This window comes from Delphinapterus leucas, chromosome 16 (genome assembly GCF_059928025.1).
Source record: "Delphinapterus leucas isolate spDelLeu-1000000601 "Yukka" chromosome 16, BTC_Dleu_Yukka2, whole genome shotgun sequence".
Classification (NCBI taxonomy): domain Eukaryota; kingdom Metazoa; phylum Chordata; class Mammalia; order Artiodactyla; family Monodontidae; genus Delphinapterus; species Delphinapterus leucas.
The window spans coordinates 28,772,107-28,788,150 of record NC_143144.1 but is presented as its reverse complement, the minus strand read 5'-3'; the positions used below and the strand labels follow the sequence as shown (position 1 = coordinate 28,788,150).

The following is a 16,044-nucleotide window of genomic DNA, read 5'->3' as shown; positions in this document are numbered from 1 at the left end:
TTCCAGGGTTTGATTAAAAATCTGGAGAGCAGTGGCATCATGTAACTTTATTCTTAAGGCTTCTGAAAGGTAAATAAACTGTGATGCTTCATCTGGTATTGTACATGAAAGACTGATCAATGATTTTCTGGTAATATATTTTATCAAACCATAGAAAATTTAAATAAAGGAATTCTTTTCTTTTCGATACATACACCAAAGATTTATTGAAGCAGGCAGATCTTAAAATCTTTTTAATTAAGTATTTTATATATTAAAAACAGTTTCACAATAGGTTGCTTTGAAGCATATTGAGTCCTATAATTAAAATACTGTTGGTGGGGAGGAAGAATGGTCATTTTAGAGCACATAAGTACAAGATTCTATTCCTAAAATTATCAACAGTATAGATGAAGATTCACAAAAAATTTTCAAATGCATATGAACATCTTATTGAAAAATAACACTTTCTTGTAAGAATAATACTGTTTTGATGCAGATGCCCAAACATTAAACTATAAAAGGGTGACTCTCATTACCTCCTCCCCACAAATTTCTTCGAAAATTAATTACAAATGATTGTGCTTACTGGCAGAGTTCAAAATCAGTAGAGTCCATGCAAACAGTCTACTTCAATGAGAAGTACATTCTTTTACTCTATCAAATCCATCGGAGGTAATCAGACTAGATGTTTTATTCAACAGGGCTGAAGAAAATTGTTCTACAATAGGTTAATTCAAAATGGCAGCATAGAAAATGCATCTGTCAGTGGGGATCAAATTACAGGGCAAGCTCCTCTCAATGCTTAGAAAAACAAGTCTGCAGTTCTACAGATTATGTGCCTGTGTGTGTTTAAAGGGGTGGGAAAGGAGCTAAATATCTGAGCTAACCTCCAATTAAAGTCAATCATAAAAACAGCCAATTTAATGAGTGCGGATTTCTTTGGGTAATTATAACACCAACCACTTTTTTCTCTTTTAAATCTGTAATTCTGCCTTCTTGTTATTGCTTGCTTTGTCATTAATCGCCTCAGGACCTTGATTTCCTAGCAACAGACTGCCACCAAACATTTGGCTCCTGTTCAACATTTCCTTTGTGAAAAATGGCACTGCTGTTGCCGCCTGGGCTGCTGCAGCTAGACTGGCTGTGTAAGTGCTCTAATAATGTATTCTACTGAAAAAAAAAAAAATCACATGATATGGGGTGCGATGACTGCGCTCAGTTAATTACTGAGCTGGGAAGTTTATCTACAATCTAAAAGCTGTTGAGGAGTAGGGGGATATAAGGATTAAAAAGGTGCTCCTTCCATTATCAATAATTTGCAGGTGAGAATTTACAAAGAAATATTTTATTCTTGAGTTGACAGGTTTCTGTTTAAGTTTATTTAGGAAAGGGTACAAAAGGCCAATGTCCCTCAAATGTTGCTTGACAAATTCTTTCTCCACAAAATAGCCCCAGACACACAAAAGAATCACAGAACAGTTTGCTGCAATTTTAAAAAGGAAATTAACCTAGGTATCTGTCAGCTGTTTCTTTTCTACTTAAGGCAAAAATCATGTGTATATGTAAATATACTATGAGATGACAGAATGAGGTTTTCATTCACAATATGAACACTAGACACAATGAAAATAGATTAAGTTATTGTGTTTTGATATATTGTACACCTAAATAACTATTTTATAACTCAAGACAAGAGAAAAAAGATGCTTATCATTATTTCTGAAATGATTCAATTGGGATTGAAAGAAACCAAACCTCATAATTGGAAACCCAGTGATAAGGTAGATATTTTGTCATATTTTTTTACTTGGTAGATTTATCAAGATTCTCCATGCCTTAGAAATATTACCACTTCCAGTAATGATAGTTACGGAAATTAACATGGCATGTCAGAGATGGTTCGCTGAAAGCTTGCTTTAGTTCTCAGAAATATGGCTTTGTAAGATTGGCATGTTTCAGGATTGCTGTCAGGATATGATAATTTAACATACCCAAGGGTACACTAAGTATTATGGAAGCATCTGTGAAACTAATAAGTCAGTGGACATTCCGATTCTTACCAATGTCTACATACTATATTAAAAAAACTTTCCACAAAGTATAGTCCCAATTTGGCTCATCTGAGGAAGTAAAAATGCTACAGTCTACCTGAAAACATCACAATGACCACCTTGACAGACTGAAATAAAAATGACTTTAGGGAATATTTACAAAGAAGTACTAGCATTATTAGGTCTTTGGTTATATTCAGGTAATGAAAACATACAGATATTTTTAAAAGAGAGCAAATGATTCAAAGATGCTTGAATAATTTTATAGAATTCTGCTCTTCTATCATTGGCACTAAATACATCATTTCACCACTAAGTCTGATTCTCCACTTTAACATATTTTTACAAAAAACAATTCTTGAATGATATAAGGAAACAAGTATAGAGTCACAACTAGAAAAGTTTTAGAAATCCAGAATGGACATTTTCTAATATGGAACTATAACTGGATTATGTATCATTTAATTCACTATTTACTATAACAGAGGTTCTTGAACTGGGCTCCATTAATTAGCAGAAAGGCTTTTTGAATCTATGCACTACCAAAAATTATATAAAAATTTTATAAGTAAATAAATTTTTCTGGAATGGTTCAAAACTCAGAAAAGATTAAAATCTACTACACTAAGCACATCAATCTACCTCAGAAACGCTAGTCAACATTCTTAAGCAAAATAATATTTTTAAGATTCAATTTAGTTTATTAGAGCTGTCAAATGTTAACCTTAAAGGAGCTACATATCTGTAAAAATAATTATTTTTGTAGGATGAGTAACAGAATATATGGTGCTCTTTTATTTTGTATATGTGCATCTTTCTGAAAAGACTGAACCAAAATATTTTTGGTGGGTTACTATACATTTTATATTTTATTTGATTGTGACAGTTTATGTCATGTCCCTTAAACTTAACAACAATAGTAAAGTTGGTCTTAAATTGTTTATAGAAGAAAGAAATAATACTTTGAAAAATGAATACACAAAATGACTAGTCAGGACAGCAGAGTTAAACAGGGGTGGGAGGTTACACAAAATTTATGTTTGGGCTAAGGGTATTATAGGGAAAGATGGGAGAGAGTTACAGGGAAAAGCGTTCAAGGGTTTATCAAAATTTAAAGAAAAACTTGTGTCAGCAATCTGTATAGAGTACAAGAGGAATGCAATTTGGAAAAGCAGCAATCTATCTTTCAGAATATCTTCAACTATTTAGGATTTGCTAATGTTTCTACTTGTATCAGGACAATGTCAGTGAAAAAGTTAACATGAATATGTCCAAGTGGTAGAGAGAAAACACATGACAGACACAAGAGGTTAGAGTCAAATGAGCCCTGTTATATAGCTGAGAAACCTGTATTGGTCTGAAGCTGGATAACAGCAAATATGGATTTAATATGCCTAAGTACTGGAAAGGAAGAAAACTGTTTTCTCATTTTTCATCCCGCTTTACCAAATATAATTTTAAAATCTTCATCTACAACATGTCATTCAGCCAAATCAGAAAAAAAAAAATTAAGTGACATTTTAAAGAACTGACCCCAAAACATGGTAACACTGTATCTAGAACAAATAAATGAGAACAAAAGCTCAGAAGACACTCTTTAGAGTACCTGCAAAAGAGAAAGAGGTAATAGGAAGAAAACCAAAAAGACTTATTATGACTTCCACTACATATGTCAAAGAACAAAGACATAAATTCATTATTTGTCTAATTAGGAACAATTATATAATTTATAGCCATAATACCTGAATATCACTGAAACCATTATGAGATGTGGATACAAGACTGAATGCAGGGACCATGGAGAATAACTGCTAATTGGTACAAAGTTTCTTTTTGTGGTGATGTTAAAGTTCTAAAATTATATTACAGTGATGGTTGCAGAACTCCATGAATATACTAACGATCATTGAATTGTATACTTTAAACCAGTGAACTTTACAGTATATAAATATCTCAATAAAGCTGCTATAAAGAGATTAAATCCAATTTATCTAGAAGAATAGAGACAACAGAACATATGGGTTAAATCATATTAAGCTATAAAGATTGTATAACAGTAAAATATGTTAGAAAACAGATATACTTCTACAGATACTAGACTATGTCCAATTTATATACAATTTCAAAGATGTGACAACTAGCACATAAAAATGTATACTGTCATCACAATGTCTATAAATTTTCCCTCTCAAAGATGTTTATTAAAGAGATTTAGTAAACATTTTCTCAAGCAATTGCTGAGTGGTCTGAAATATATAAATAAAGCAAACTGAAGTGTAAATATTTCAGTAGATGGTTTGTTAATTCATTTGAGGCTCTATATAAGAACCTACTGCCTTAATAACTAATTGCTATACATACGTTTATTTTCTTACCTTCTAAGGCAATTAGCACGTAGTGTGGTTTCCAACCTCACATAAAATTCCAAGACTTCATTATAATGCCACAAATCCAAAACACAAAAACTTCCAATCTTTATCTTTAGAGCCCAAAACTTCTTTAATCAACACTATCTTACTTTTCTACTATAAGTAAACAGATTATCTGTTTAGCTGAAAATAACCTTACTTTAATATTTCAGATTCCCTCCTCCTAGTAGAGTTTTATTTTTGACAACTGCTAAAAGTAAGACTTAAGAAAAATTATAGGAATATAGGAGCAAACTGCTCTACTTGGGGAAAATATTTATCTATAAAAATTCAAAGTATTAGTCTAAAAAATGATACTGTTAGAGTTTAACTTGCCAGAAAAAAATTCTAGACAAACTGAAAATAAGTACAAATAGAATTTCTAAAAATCACATTCTTGTTTGAAAAATTTTCTAGTATGAATCAAAGATTGTCTCTAATAAGGAAGAAGAACAGTAATCATTTGTGTAACTCACTGGACATCAATAACATAAGGAAAAATTTTTTTAAGTTAAAAATTAAACTCTAATACTAATGCTTAAGAAGCAATACAACTAACAGTCTTTTTCTTTCTCTCTATATTATATCCAAGCTAAAGATAGACATTTTTACCACATAGTTTTGGGCTTTACTTGAAGGGGTATCAAATTGGTACATAAAACTCTAAATTCCTGCAAGACAAAGATTCATATATATACAACCCCCCCCTTATCTGTGGGGAATACGTTCCAAGAACGCCAGTGTACACCTGCAACTGCCAACAGTACTGAACCCTTTATATACTACGTTTTCTTCATCAGCACTATTCTTGCACTTTGCGGCCATTATGAAGTAAGATAAGGGTTGTTTGAACACAAGCACTGTGATACTGCAACAACTGATCTGATAACTGAGACAGCTACTAAGTGACTAAAGGGTAGGTAGTGTACAGTGTGGGTACGCTGGACAAAGGACAGAGCACGATGGCACAAGATTTCATCAGCCTACTCAGAATGGTGCACAATTTAAACTTATAAAATGTTTATTGCTGGAATTTTCCATTTACTATTTTCAGGTTGAAGTTGATCATGGGTAACTGAAAGCACAAAAAGTAGAACGGCAGATAAGTGTTGGAAGGAGGGGCGGGGGTTGGGTGTACTACTATACTAAATGTCAGGAATTATATACAAACATGTAATGCTCCAGATAGAAGGGAAAAAAAACACATTTTTCTTATTTTATTTTTTGAATTTATAAATGTAATAGTTAATGTCACCTATAAGGATATTTTTAAAAATTTTTAAAAAGGCTTAAAAATTCACAATTATTCCCTAATGAAGTCAGTGAAGCAATCCAGAATAGTATAGTCAAAAACCTGAAGTAAAAAAATGCAGAAATAAAGCCAAATGATGATCTCTGATTTGACCAATACAATGGGAGTTCCAATACATAAGCGTTCAAAAACTGCATTTAGAACACTGATAAAATGAAAAGTCAGAGGTAGTTCAACCATCCAACTCCTTAACTAATAATCTCAGAAGACTATTATGAAGATTAATAAATTCCAAAAATGCCTTAAATTCATTCATAGCTAAATGCTTTATAAAGAACTGTGACCTATGAAGTCATTATCATTCACAATTAAATAGCTTAAACTTAAAAAAAATCCATTTGTTTACTTATTTTGCCAAAGTACATTCATTATAATAGTACAGCGTTCACAAGATGATATTACAAAGGCTTTTTCTATGGTGTAATAAGGTTTTATGGCAACGAGTTTAAGTAACTGTCCATAAGTGAGCAAAACTTTTCTATTTTCACCTATCCAGATTTTTTTTGGGGGGGGAGTAGTACAAATCTCATACATATATATTAAATTAATAGGTATCTTTCATTTCCTTGTACATTACTCTAGTTTCTATTAGGTCACCATTACGAGACAAATTCATTCCCTTTCATTAGAACCTTTCTCAAATTTTTTCATGACAACGTTAGAATACTAGATGATACAATTTTGAACATAATCAAATGTCTTTTAAAATTCCTAATCATGTTATACTGTAGAATATTTTTTAGTAAATGCTATCGAAAGAAAACCAAATCCTAAAAAAACAGCAATTATATTATTTCATTATACATTCATTCTAATTTGTTATTCAACGTTCACTGAAAAACTTCTAATATGTAAAATTCCAAATGATCTCATAGACTAGATTTCTTACAATTTATCACCTCATTTAAATGAATTTAGTTATTGCTTTCACATTACTGACAAAGATATTTAATTGTGAGTCTAAGTAACAGTTCTACTAAGATAAATTATTACTCATGTAGTCATTAAGAATTTTAGTAGAAAACCCAACCAGGACAAACAAAGTGAGAGATGTAAGACCTAAATAGTTGTTATTGATTACTGCTTGTCCTTTACATGCAAAAACTCCTATTTCTTACCAAATATGGGAACTCTATTCCTTTCCTCCAAGGTTGTACACTTCTCCAAACCATGTTTCCTCCAATTATCCATGATCATACCTCCCGTTATTCCAGAAGCAACTATTAGTAACATTTAAAACTTTACCCTCACAAAAACTGTATTAACCAAAATGGTAAGACTGTAGACTGAAAAGAGATAAAAGCAGTCAGATGGAGTTATAAATTAAAGACAGACACGGTAAAAGAAGATCTGTAATAAGCCACTGGAACTGGAAGAATCACAGAAAGAAGGAAATATGCATAGGAGTCAAAGGAAAATTCAAACTACTGGTCCCATATTCTCAAACAATTATTGACAAACTATGATTCACTATTCTTCCATTATAGTGCTTAATTTTGAATTAGTAAAAAAGAACACACATTGGGTGACAGTTTATGCAAAGTAAGTCACATGGCACTGGAAGCTTTTGTTAACCTATTTCTTAAATACCTGTTTGATCTCTAAAGTTAAAATTTCTCCCTATATAAGCCCAAACTTGCAAGCTGATTAGTGTTTTACCATGTATTTAAAACTTGGAACCTTTTTCTCATTAAAAACTCTTTAGAAATAATGCATAAATTTCTGTGCAAAATCCCACTGTACTCACAATGTAGTCCAAAACACTATTAAGGACTAACTGATAATATTAGAAAAATTACTATACATGGATGAAAAGTTATCTACTAGCTAAGAGCTTTTAAATTTATTTTTAAATGATAAAGTGACAGCTAGATAATTTTATAGAATCTAGAACAGTAATTTAGGGAGTTTCTTAGGTTGAATCAACCTTAAGACTGTTCAAATTCAAAGAAAAAGTCAGGCAATCTGGCAGAAATAGTCATCTAAAAAAAAAGGAAAAACAAAACCGAACAGGAAATTTCTAATTCCAACCAAGATGAAAAGAATGAGGAATGGATTTAAACAACTTACACAACTATAAAATTGGACAAAATATAGGAAATATCAATTTTGAGAAATTGGACAGTAATCAAATAAGGGACAAGATAAGGTGATCCCTACAATTATTCAAACTTAATTCCTAGAGAGAATTTCCAGATTGCAGTCATCAGGGCAGAGAGAACCTAAACAGAGTCCAGTAGTCTCCATTCAGGAAAGCCAAGGTAGCTAGCACGTGCAAGGGCAGCATACTGGAAAGGAGAGAGCCATTTGAAGAAAGAGGTACAAAATGAGAACTCAGGATCCGCAGGGCTTTTCCAAGTCTTTAGCATATGTGCATGAGGAAACAACCCAATGTCATGGCAAGAACCAGAAAAAAAAACATATGATAGAATTTGCAGACAAGGGCATTGAAACAGGTGTTACAACTATATCCCATAACTTTAGAAATGGCAGACAGCAACACAAGTATGTAGAGCAGACAGAGCAGGAGTAAAAAAAAAGGCCCAAATGTTTAAACACTGAAAATATAAAAATAAAATAACTACAAATATCAAGAGGCAGGATGAAATTAGAGTGCTAATTTTCTCACTTTTCACAGCACATTAATATTGCTTAAAAAAGAAAATATATGGTCTAGAAATTTAATGGCTCCAATTTCCTCATCTTTTTCATAAACCTTTCCTAAATATCATAGTCCTAGAGGGCTAGTGTAAGAAATATTTCATATAAGAGAATAAACAGACATATGCCAATCTGATTATAAAGGTAAAAAGCAACTAAGATTTCAGTTTTCAACATGTAATTAGCTACTGGCATAACCAGTAATCCCTAAAAACCTACTAACAAAGAATTCAGTTTAAACATGGAAAAACTGAGTTTATATGCTGTAAGTGGGACACCTGCTATGAAGGTAAAAAAGATGTCAACACTTCATTTAAACCGAAAGAGAATACTGGTATAGGCATATTCCATTTCGACTTTTTATTAGGAAAGATTTTGCTGTGAATTGCAGATTCAATGCATTATGTGACAGAGAAAATGAGGAAGGTTTTGAATTTTCTTAACGCTTGTGACCATTATTAATTCATGGAACAGTGAGAAGAAGAGTTGAGTATGTAGATCTAGTTTATTTTATGTAATGCAGATAGACATCTTACTTATGGAAATGTGTTAGATATATTGAGCTGCTTCTTCAGATCAAGAACCTTTTGTATAAAGAGCTCCCACAATTTCAAGTTGTTGAACCTCTGAAGTTTATGATGATGATGTAAGACGAGTGCTGACACTACAGAACCTGAAAGTGTAGAGAAGCCAACCTGATTTCTTGAAATAAGTAAAGACATACATATCTACTCTATCTAAATTTGCAGTTTTCTTATTAAGACTAGACTGCATGCTCTGAGCTGAAAGGGAATTAAAGATTTAAAAGAAATGCTGAAAGTCTGTGGAAATAATTTTAATTTCAGAAGAAATTTCACAGATTTTGATGAATAAGAAGTATGTTCTTAGTTGTTAGCAGAATAAATATTTGTTGAATGTTCACCAAGAATATACAGCATCTACAGCATCCCAGGTATCCAATATGAGTCCACTATTTTCAGAACTATTTAAAAATAGCCAAACTCTGAACAAACTATAGATTTACCTGGCAATGTGAAAGAGCATTCTTTTATGAAACAGCTGAAACAGAAACTAAGAGCTAACAGCTACAATCAGATATATCAACTGGAATACACTTTGATACTTGTTTCTGGCTGAATATACAAGTCTCAAAAGTGGTTCAATTTTATTAATTTGAACAAAACTGATCACTCTACACTTTATACAAAACTGTACTTGAATAGTTGGTAACATGACTTTCCTCTATATAATCCTCTCAATGTAAGCATTTACTTGACAGTTATAAAGGGGTAGGATTTGCTATACAGAGGAATCAATAACCTTGTAAAGCCTACAGCAGTGCACGTAAACATGCTGTAGGAGACATTAACAATAGACTGAAAGAAATAATTATATTTTCAATAAACATGTTCCTACTGGATAATCAATTTTTTATGCATCTTACCAGCTGTTTCACAGCTCAGGTAGCAAATGGCAGCAGCTGTTATATCAAAACCATATATGCAAATGAAGTACTTTTAATTTTTCATAGGTATCTACTTAGTATTTGTGATGAGCCACATTTAACTCATATTAAATAAAAACAAGGTATTCATAGGGTGATTAATTCAGGAGAATTTTTAGTACAGTCTTATTTTAGAAATGAATTCTTAACCAATTATTTTTTATGCCAGAAGGCTTAATAATTCAAATTACATGCTGCCCATATTCTGATATTTAAAAGATTTGTCATGATCAATGTTTCTAAAATATTAACTTAAAAGATGTCATGGTAATTACTATGGAATAAATAGTAATTAAGTTTTTTCATCAAATAAGCTCAAACTGTTTGCAGTGAATATTTATATTGCTAATAATATTTCCACACACAATGCATGCATCATTCACAACAAGTAGCCTAAAAATACAAAATATAAATTTCCAGAATTACTTCAAAGACCTTAAGATTTAATACAGAATTTGATACTTGGTTTAAAAACATCTATGTATAATGTATCTAAAAAGAGGTATATCTGAAGATAAATAATACAAATCACGCTACCACAGAAAGATCATATTTCTGTTCTGTATTTGTAATAGTGAACCTAGCATATGCTTTGAGATGGGTAAACAATTTACAGGATAATCAGAGACAATTATTTTTAAATGTACCTCAGCTAACAACTATAATTTATAGTGTAAATATGTACCAGAAATTTGAATTAGGCAAATACTTACTGCTATATAATAAACTCTTGCTTTGTCTACCAATATCCAGTTTTTCTCCATATCAAGATGTTTTTCCTTTTTATAACAATTGGCAGCAGCAAGATTAGCTACAAGGGATCTAAAACAACAATAACAAAAAGTAAGTAAGTTTTACATATAGTCAAACTTGTCATATAACTATACAGTTAACTAAAAACATTTTTGTAAAATTTGTTTTAATTTTATTCTTAATTCTTCAAACTGCCGTATACTGATTTTAATAAATGTAAATAAAGTTACTTTTTTTTTTTTTTTTTTTTTTTTTGCGGTACGCGGGCCTCTCCTGTTGCGGAGCACAGGCTCCGGACGCGCAGGCTGAGCAGCCATGGCTCACGGGCCCAGCCGCTCCGCGGCACGAACCCGTGTCCCCTGACTTGGCAGGTGGACTCTCAACCACTGCGCCACCAGGGAAGCCCATAAAGTTACTTTTGTCCTGAAAACTTTTCAAGATTTCTCTGTTGCCTTTGAGATAAACAAGGACATTAATTCTTGCTCTAAATATCATCTGTTATTTTGAGAAACTGGCATTTAAGCTTCCTTTTGATACTAAAATAATAAAATTATCTACTTTCTACATTTTTAATAGTTCAAAATGCACTTAAGAAATAGCTACTATGTAGTTACCCACAAAAATATATATATGCAACTAAAAACTTCAGTTTTCAAATATCAACATACTATCCACTGATATTTAATCTAATGCTGTAAAAGCGAGGTGTGGGATTAATTTTACAAAACACATATAAATGTAGACCATATTTACTATGAGGGATTAATTTTATTAATACATTACATTTTACATTACATTACATAAAACCATTACATTTTATGGGCTAGAATAAATTAATATTAGTTTTCATAGTTGAAAACTGCCTGCACTGTTCCAGTTTTGTAGCTGAAAATCTAAGCAGAATACTACATTTAAAATCTTGTTCCAAGTGCCACACAGAGCTTTTTATTATTGTCCAACAATTAAACTTAATACAATAATTATTTATGTTACAAAGAAATAAAAAACACTTTTCCCCCTCCTTCTGACCCACAAATTAAAAAAAAAAAACTTGCCAATTTTTCAAATTTTTTTTAGTTAACAGTTGTGGTTAAAAACATCCCACAAATACATCATCTCATCACTTAAGATTTTGGTAATATGGTTAGATTCTCTTTTGAAAAAAATAAATCAATTCTCTTCCAAAACATATTTGTACTCACTCATATGCCATCAGACTAACTGAAGGATACATTCTGTTTATGCTTAACTAAATTAATGAAAATAAGAGTGATATTCATCAATACATGTATATGCAAAATAACTATATTACAAATTTAAGGATAATTAATTTATAAAAAATATTTTAGTAATCATGACTCTTGCAAAATGTTGACCAAAAAATGGTTACTAAATAAAAGCAAATACTTCTGGTATGAGCTACTAAACTCTATTTTGATAAAAAAAATACTACTCTCTTGATAGGAAACTAAATAGTTCCTCCAAAAGAAAATACAGGTATTCTTACTATCCAAGTGTATCTATCTGGTTCAGAGTTTGTGGAGAATAAGAACCTGCATTAAGAAGAATATTCCCTTAACCTGAGTTTGGGACACTGGAAGTTAGAGTTCCTAGCTCTATTTAAAACAATCTATCCAAATCTATTAGGTTCCACAATTTGCATAATGAATTAGACAGCGAGGGTTTCCCTCAGTTTCTGACTTCCAATAGCACCTAATTAATACTGATCACCATAACCATTATATGAGTACATAAATTAAGCTGTTGATGGAAGACCTAATATTATCATACCTGTTCTTTAAAATAACAACTTAACATACAAAAACAATTTTGCAATTTTAACATAGCCGGAGTGGTATCAGAGGCAAAAGTTGACACATTTCTCACTAATGCGAAAACTCTGCACCTGCCTATTAAAGTTGGTTTTTAGAAAAACTGAAAAGGGGAAAGGTCTAAATAAGTATATCTCAATGTTCGAACCGACGGTTTAATTTATTAAAACCTTAAAATCATAAATTTCTCCTACACCCAAAAAATAAAGTTACAGGAAAGTTTAAAAATGGCTTGTACTGGTACCCTAATTGTTTTTGAAAGTTATATTTTAGTTATTTAATGACTACTGCCCAGAATAGTGTCAGGTCTTTAACATACATTTGAGAGGTCAAAGAGTGAGCAAAAACATATGAGGTAAAAAGGAGGAATGGAGCAAGGGGAGGAGAGATAAGGGAGGAAATAAGGAAAGACAAAGAGGCAAATAAGAAAGAAGGGGAAGAAAGGGAGATAGGAAATGGAGGACAGACAATATTTTTAGCTATAAGGGATGTAAAGTATCTAGTGAGTCACCATTTTAAAAGAGACCATCTTTGGTGATTCTAACAATATAATAACTAGGAAAACTATTTTTTTTCCTTTCCAAAGGAGAAAAAAGCCCATGCTGATAAGCAGTATGCTAATAATGATGTTAGCAAAGCATGAATGTACTGAACATATACCTCCACGTAGCTGCAAAAGGCACCAAAAAAAGCAATGCATGGAAGGTTCTGAGAGACAGAGTTCAAGTTCACACAAAGAAAAACTTTCTGATAAGCGAAGTTGTATAGAAATCTAATAGATTGTTTTTTGAGTGGTGCATTACCCATGACGGAAGTTGTTTAGTATGGGCAGATGACTTTGCCAGAAATGCTTTAGATGACCTAATTTATATGAGGCTGGATATAATGTAATATTTTATATATTTAAAATATATATATGTATTTTAATATTCCAATCTCAGGATATGTTGAAAAGAACATTCTTCCTAATGCCAGTTCGGCAAGAACCTAGCTACAAAACACTGAATAAAATGCGCTCCTTTTCTGACCCTAATTATAAAAAGTAGAGGCTGGACTAGATAATCTCAAAATTTTCATTTCATTCCGCTTCATGAAGATAACAACAGGTTCAAGAAAGGTAAAAAAAAACTTTTTAAGGAAAAGTGATACTAGGAAGAAGAGTTTATTAAACATTAAAATAAATTACAAACATGAGGTCTAAATTCCAAACTCAAATTTGAATTCAGATTTTACCAGTGGTTAAACAGTCAATTAGTACAGTGCTTCCCTTGAAATAACACTGACCTGTTGCCACCAGTGATGCACGCAGCACAAGTTCCTGTTGGCTGCTCATTCTGTTCATAGTAATGAGCATCCACATGGGCTTCGGCAGCTTTTTTCTTCAGGATCTCCCCAAATTTATCTATCCCGATGCATCCAAAGAATGTTGCTGCTTTGTGTGGCTGCTGAATCATCCACTGAAAAAGAGAAACATAAATAATTTTAATGGGTCAGAAAAATGGTACACATAGTTGAGTATTCTGCCAAGGATGGTGGCATAAAAGGGTTGCTTTGTTAGCAGCTGTGGCTGTTAGGAATGGAATTTCAATCCTGTATCACCACTTATGATAACAAATTTGATATAACAACCACATAAAATCTTATTATACTTCCTTCAGGGAAAGAAAGAGAACACAGTGGTTAAGAACTCAAAGTCATACAGACCTTAGGTCAATACTGGCTTGATACAGAAAAATAATACTGAGTCCAACAGAAGTAGTGAAGCATTGTCATTAAAAGCCCAGAATCTATATTGAATACTGTGTGGGTTCAAATCTTGCCTCTGCCACTAATTAGCTGCGTAAGTAAGACCATGTCACTTAACATTTCTAGGCCTCATTGTCCTCATATGTAAATGAGGAAAAAAATTATAAATACACCTTATAAAGCTGCTGGGGATTAAATTAAGTAATTTAAGTTAATGTATATGCATTATGGTACCAGGCACAAAGTAGATGATATATATTAGCTGTGGTTGTCATTAATATTGTACTTCATATATATATGTGTGTGTGTGTATATATACACATATATATATGCTAAACTTACGTTCATGTCTAATAAGTTGTTTTAAAAACAAGTTATTGGACTTCTCCAGTGGCTCAGTGATTAAGAATCCACCTGCCAATACAGGGGACACGGGTTCAAGCCCTGGTCTGGGAAGATCCCACATGCTGTGGAGCAACAAAGCCCAAGCGCCACAACTACTAAACCTGTGTTCTACAGCACGCGAGCCACAACTACTAAGCCCGCGCTCTACAACTACTGAAGCCTGCGAGCCTTCAGCCCATGCTCCACAACAAGAGAAGCCACCGCAATGAGAAGTCCACGCACTGCAACGAAGAGTAGCCCTCACTCGCTGAAACTAGAGAAAGCCCTTGCACAGCAATGAAGACCCAACGCAGCCAAAACTAACTAAACAAACAACTTATTCAGAAATAAACAGTATTAAAAATTCTAATTCATTAGTCTCATAAAACTTTAATTTCTTTGCTATAAATTAATCACAGTGTATTTATTTTAAAATGCATACTTTTCATTGATATGTTATCTTTTATAATTAGGCTCAAATTCCTGAGGTTTCTAATACTTGTATTAGTTATTGTAAACAGCATCTATTTTTTTCTAAGACTTTTTAGCAAAATACTCAATATGCAAAGTCAAAAGATACCAAAATCTTACATTACTTCCAAATATCTGGAGTATAAAAGAAATGCATGTATGTTTAGTGCTAAAGGGATGAGGAAGTAAAAAAAGGTAACAAAGAGAAATCTGTAAGATAAAGATACAGTAACTGATGATCTAGTAGTCCAATTCTACTTCTAGGGATTTATTCTGAAGATACATGTCCACAAATATAAAACAACATATACAGAAGTATTCTTTGAGACATTATTTGTAATGGCAAAATGTTGGAAACAAAATGTCCATGCATAGAAGACTGGTTGAATAAAATATGATAAATCCATTCAATGGACTACAACACAATTTAAAAAAGAACAAGAAAAGCCATTTGAAATACAACAAATAAATGCAACATGTAATCATTATAGATGCTGGACTGAGAATAAAATCAAACAGCTATAAAAGACTATTAGAATAATCACCGAGATTGGAATATCTATAATATATCGGAAAACAGGATTGTATAAATTCTAAATTTCTCAAATAGAGGATAAATACTTCAAAATCGTTCAGGGGAAAAATATACATATTTATTTACATAAAGAAAGAGAAAGCTAATGTCGAAATGCTAAAAACTGGTAGATCCAATGGCATTTTTCACAGAACTAGAACATAAAATTTCACAATTTGTACGGAAACACAAAAGACCCCGAACAGCCAAAGCAATCTTGAGAAAGAAAAACGGAACTGGAGGAATCAAGCTCCCTGACTTCAGACTATACTACAAAGATACAGTAATCAAGACAATATGGTACTGGCACAAAAAGAGCAATATAGATCAATGGAACAGGATAGAAGGCCCAGATATAAACCCATG

General features: G+C 32.2%; 1 protein-coding gene across 9 annotated transcripts in view; it reads right to left on the bottom strand.

The window, feature by feature from the left end:
* ADK (adenosine kinase) overlaps positions 1-16,044 on the bottom strand; it is a 491,846-nt gene that overhangs the window by 218,537 nt on the left and 257,265 nt on the right. For all 9 annotated transcript variants that reach the window (XM_089897732.1, XM_022590941.3, XM_089897734.1 and 6 more), the window contains 2 exons: positions 13,788-13,960; positions 10,632-10,740 (listed from right to left, as the gene is read on the bottom strand). In XM_089897732.1, coding sequence (XP_089753858.1) covers positions 10,632-10,740; positions 13,788-13,960 — 282 coding nt within the window. The remainder of the gene's footprint in view (positions 1-10,631; positions 10,741-13,787; positions 13,961-16,044) is intronic.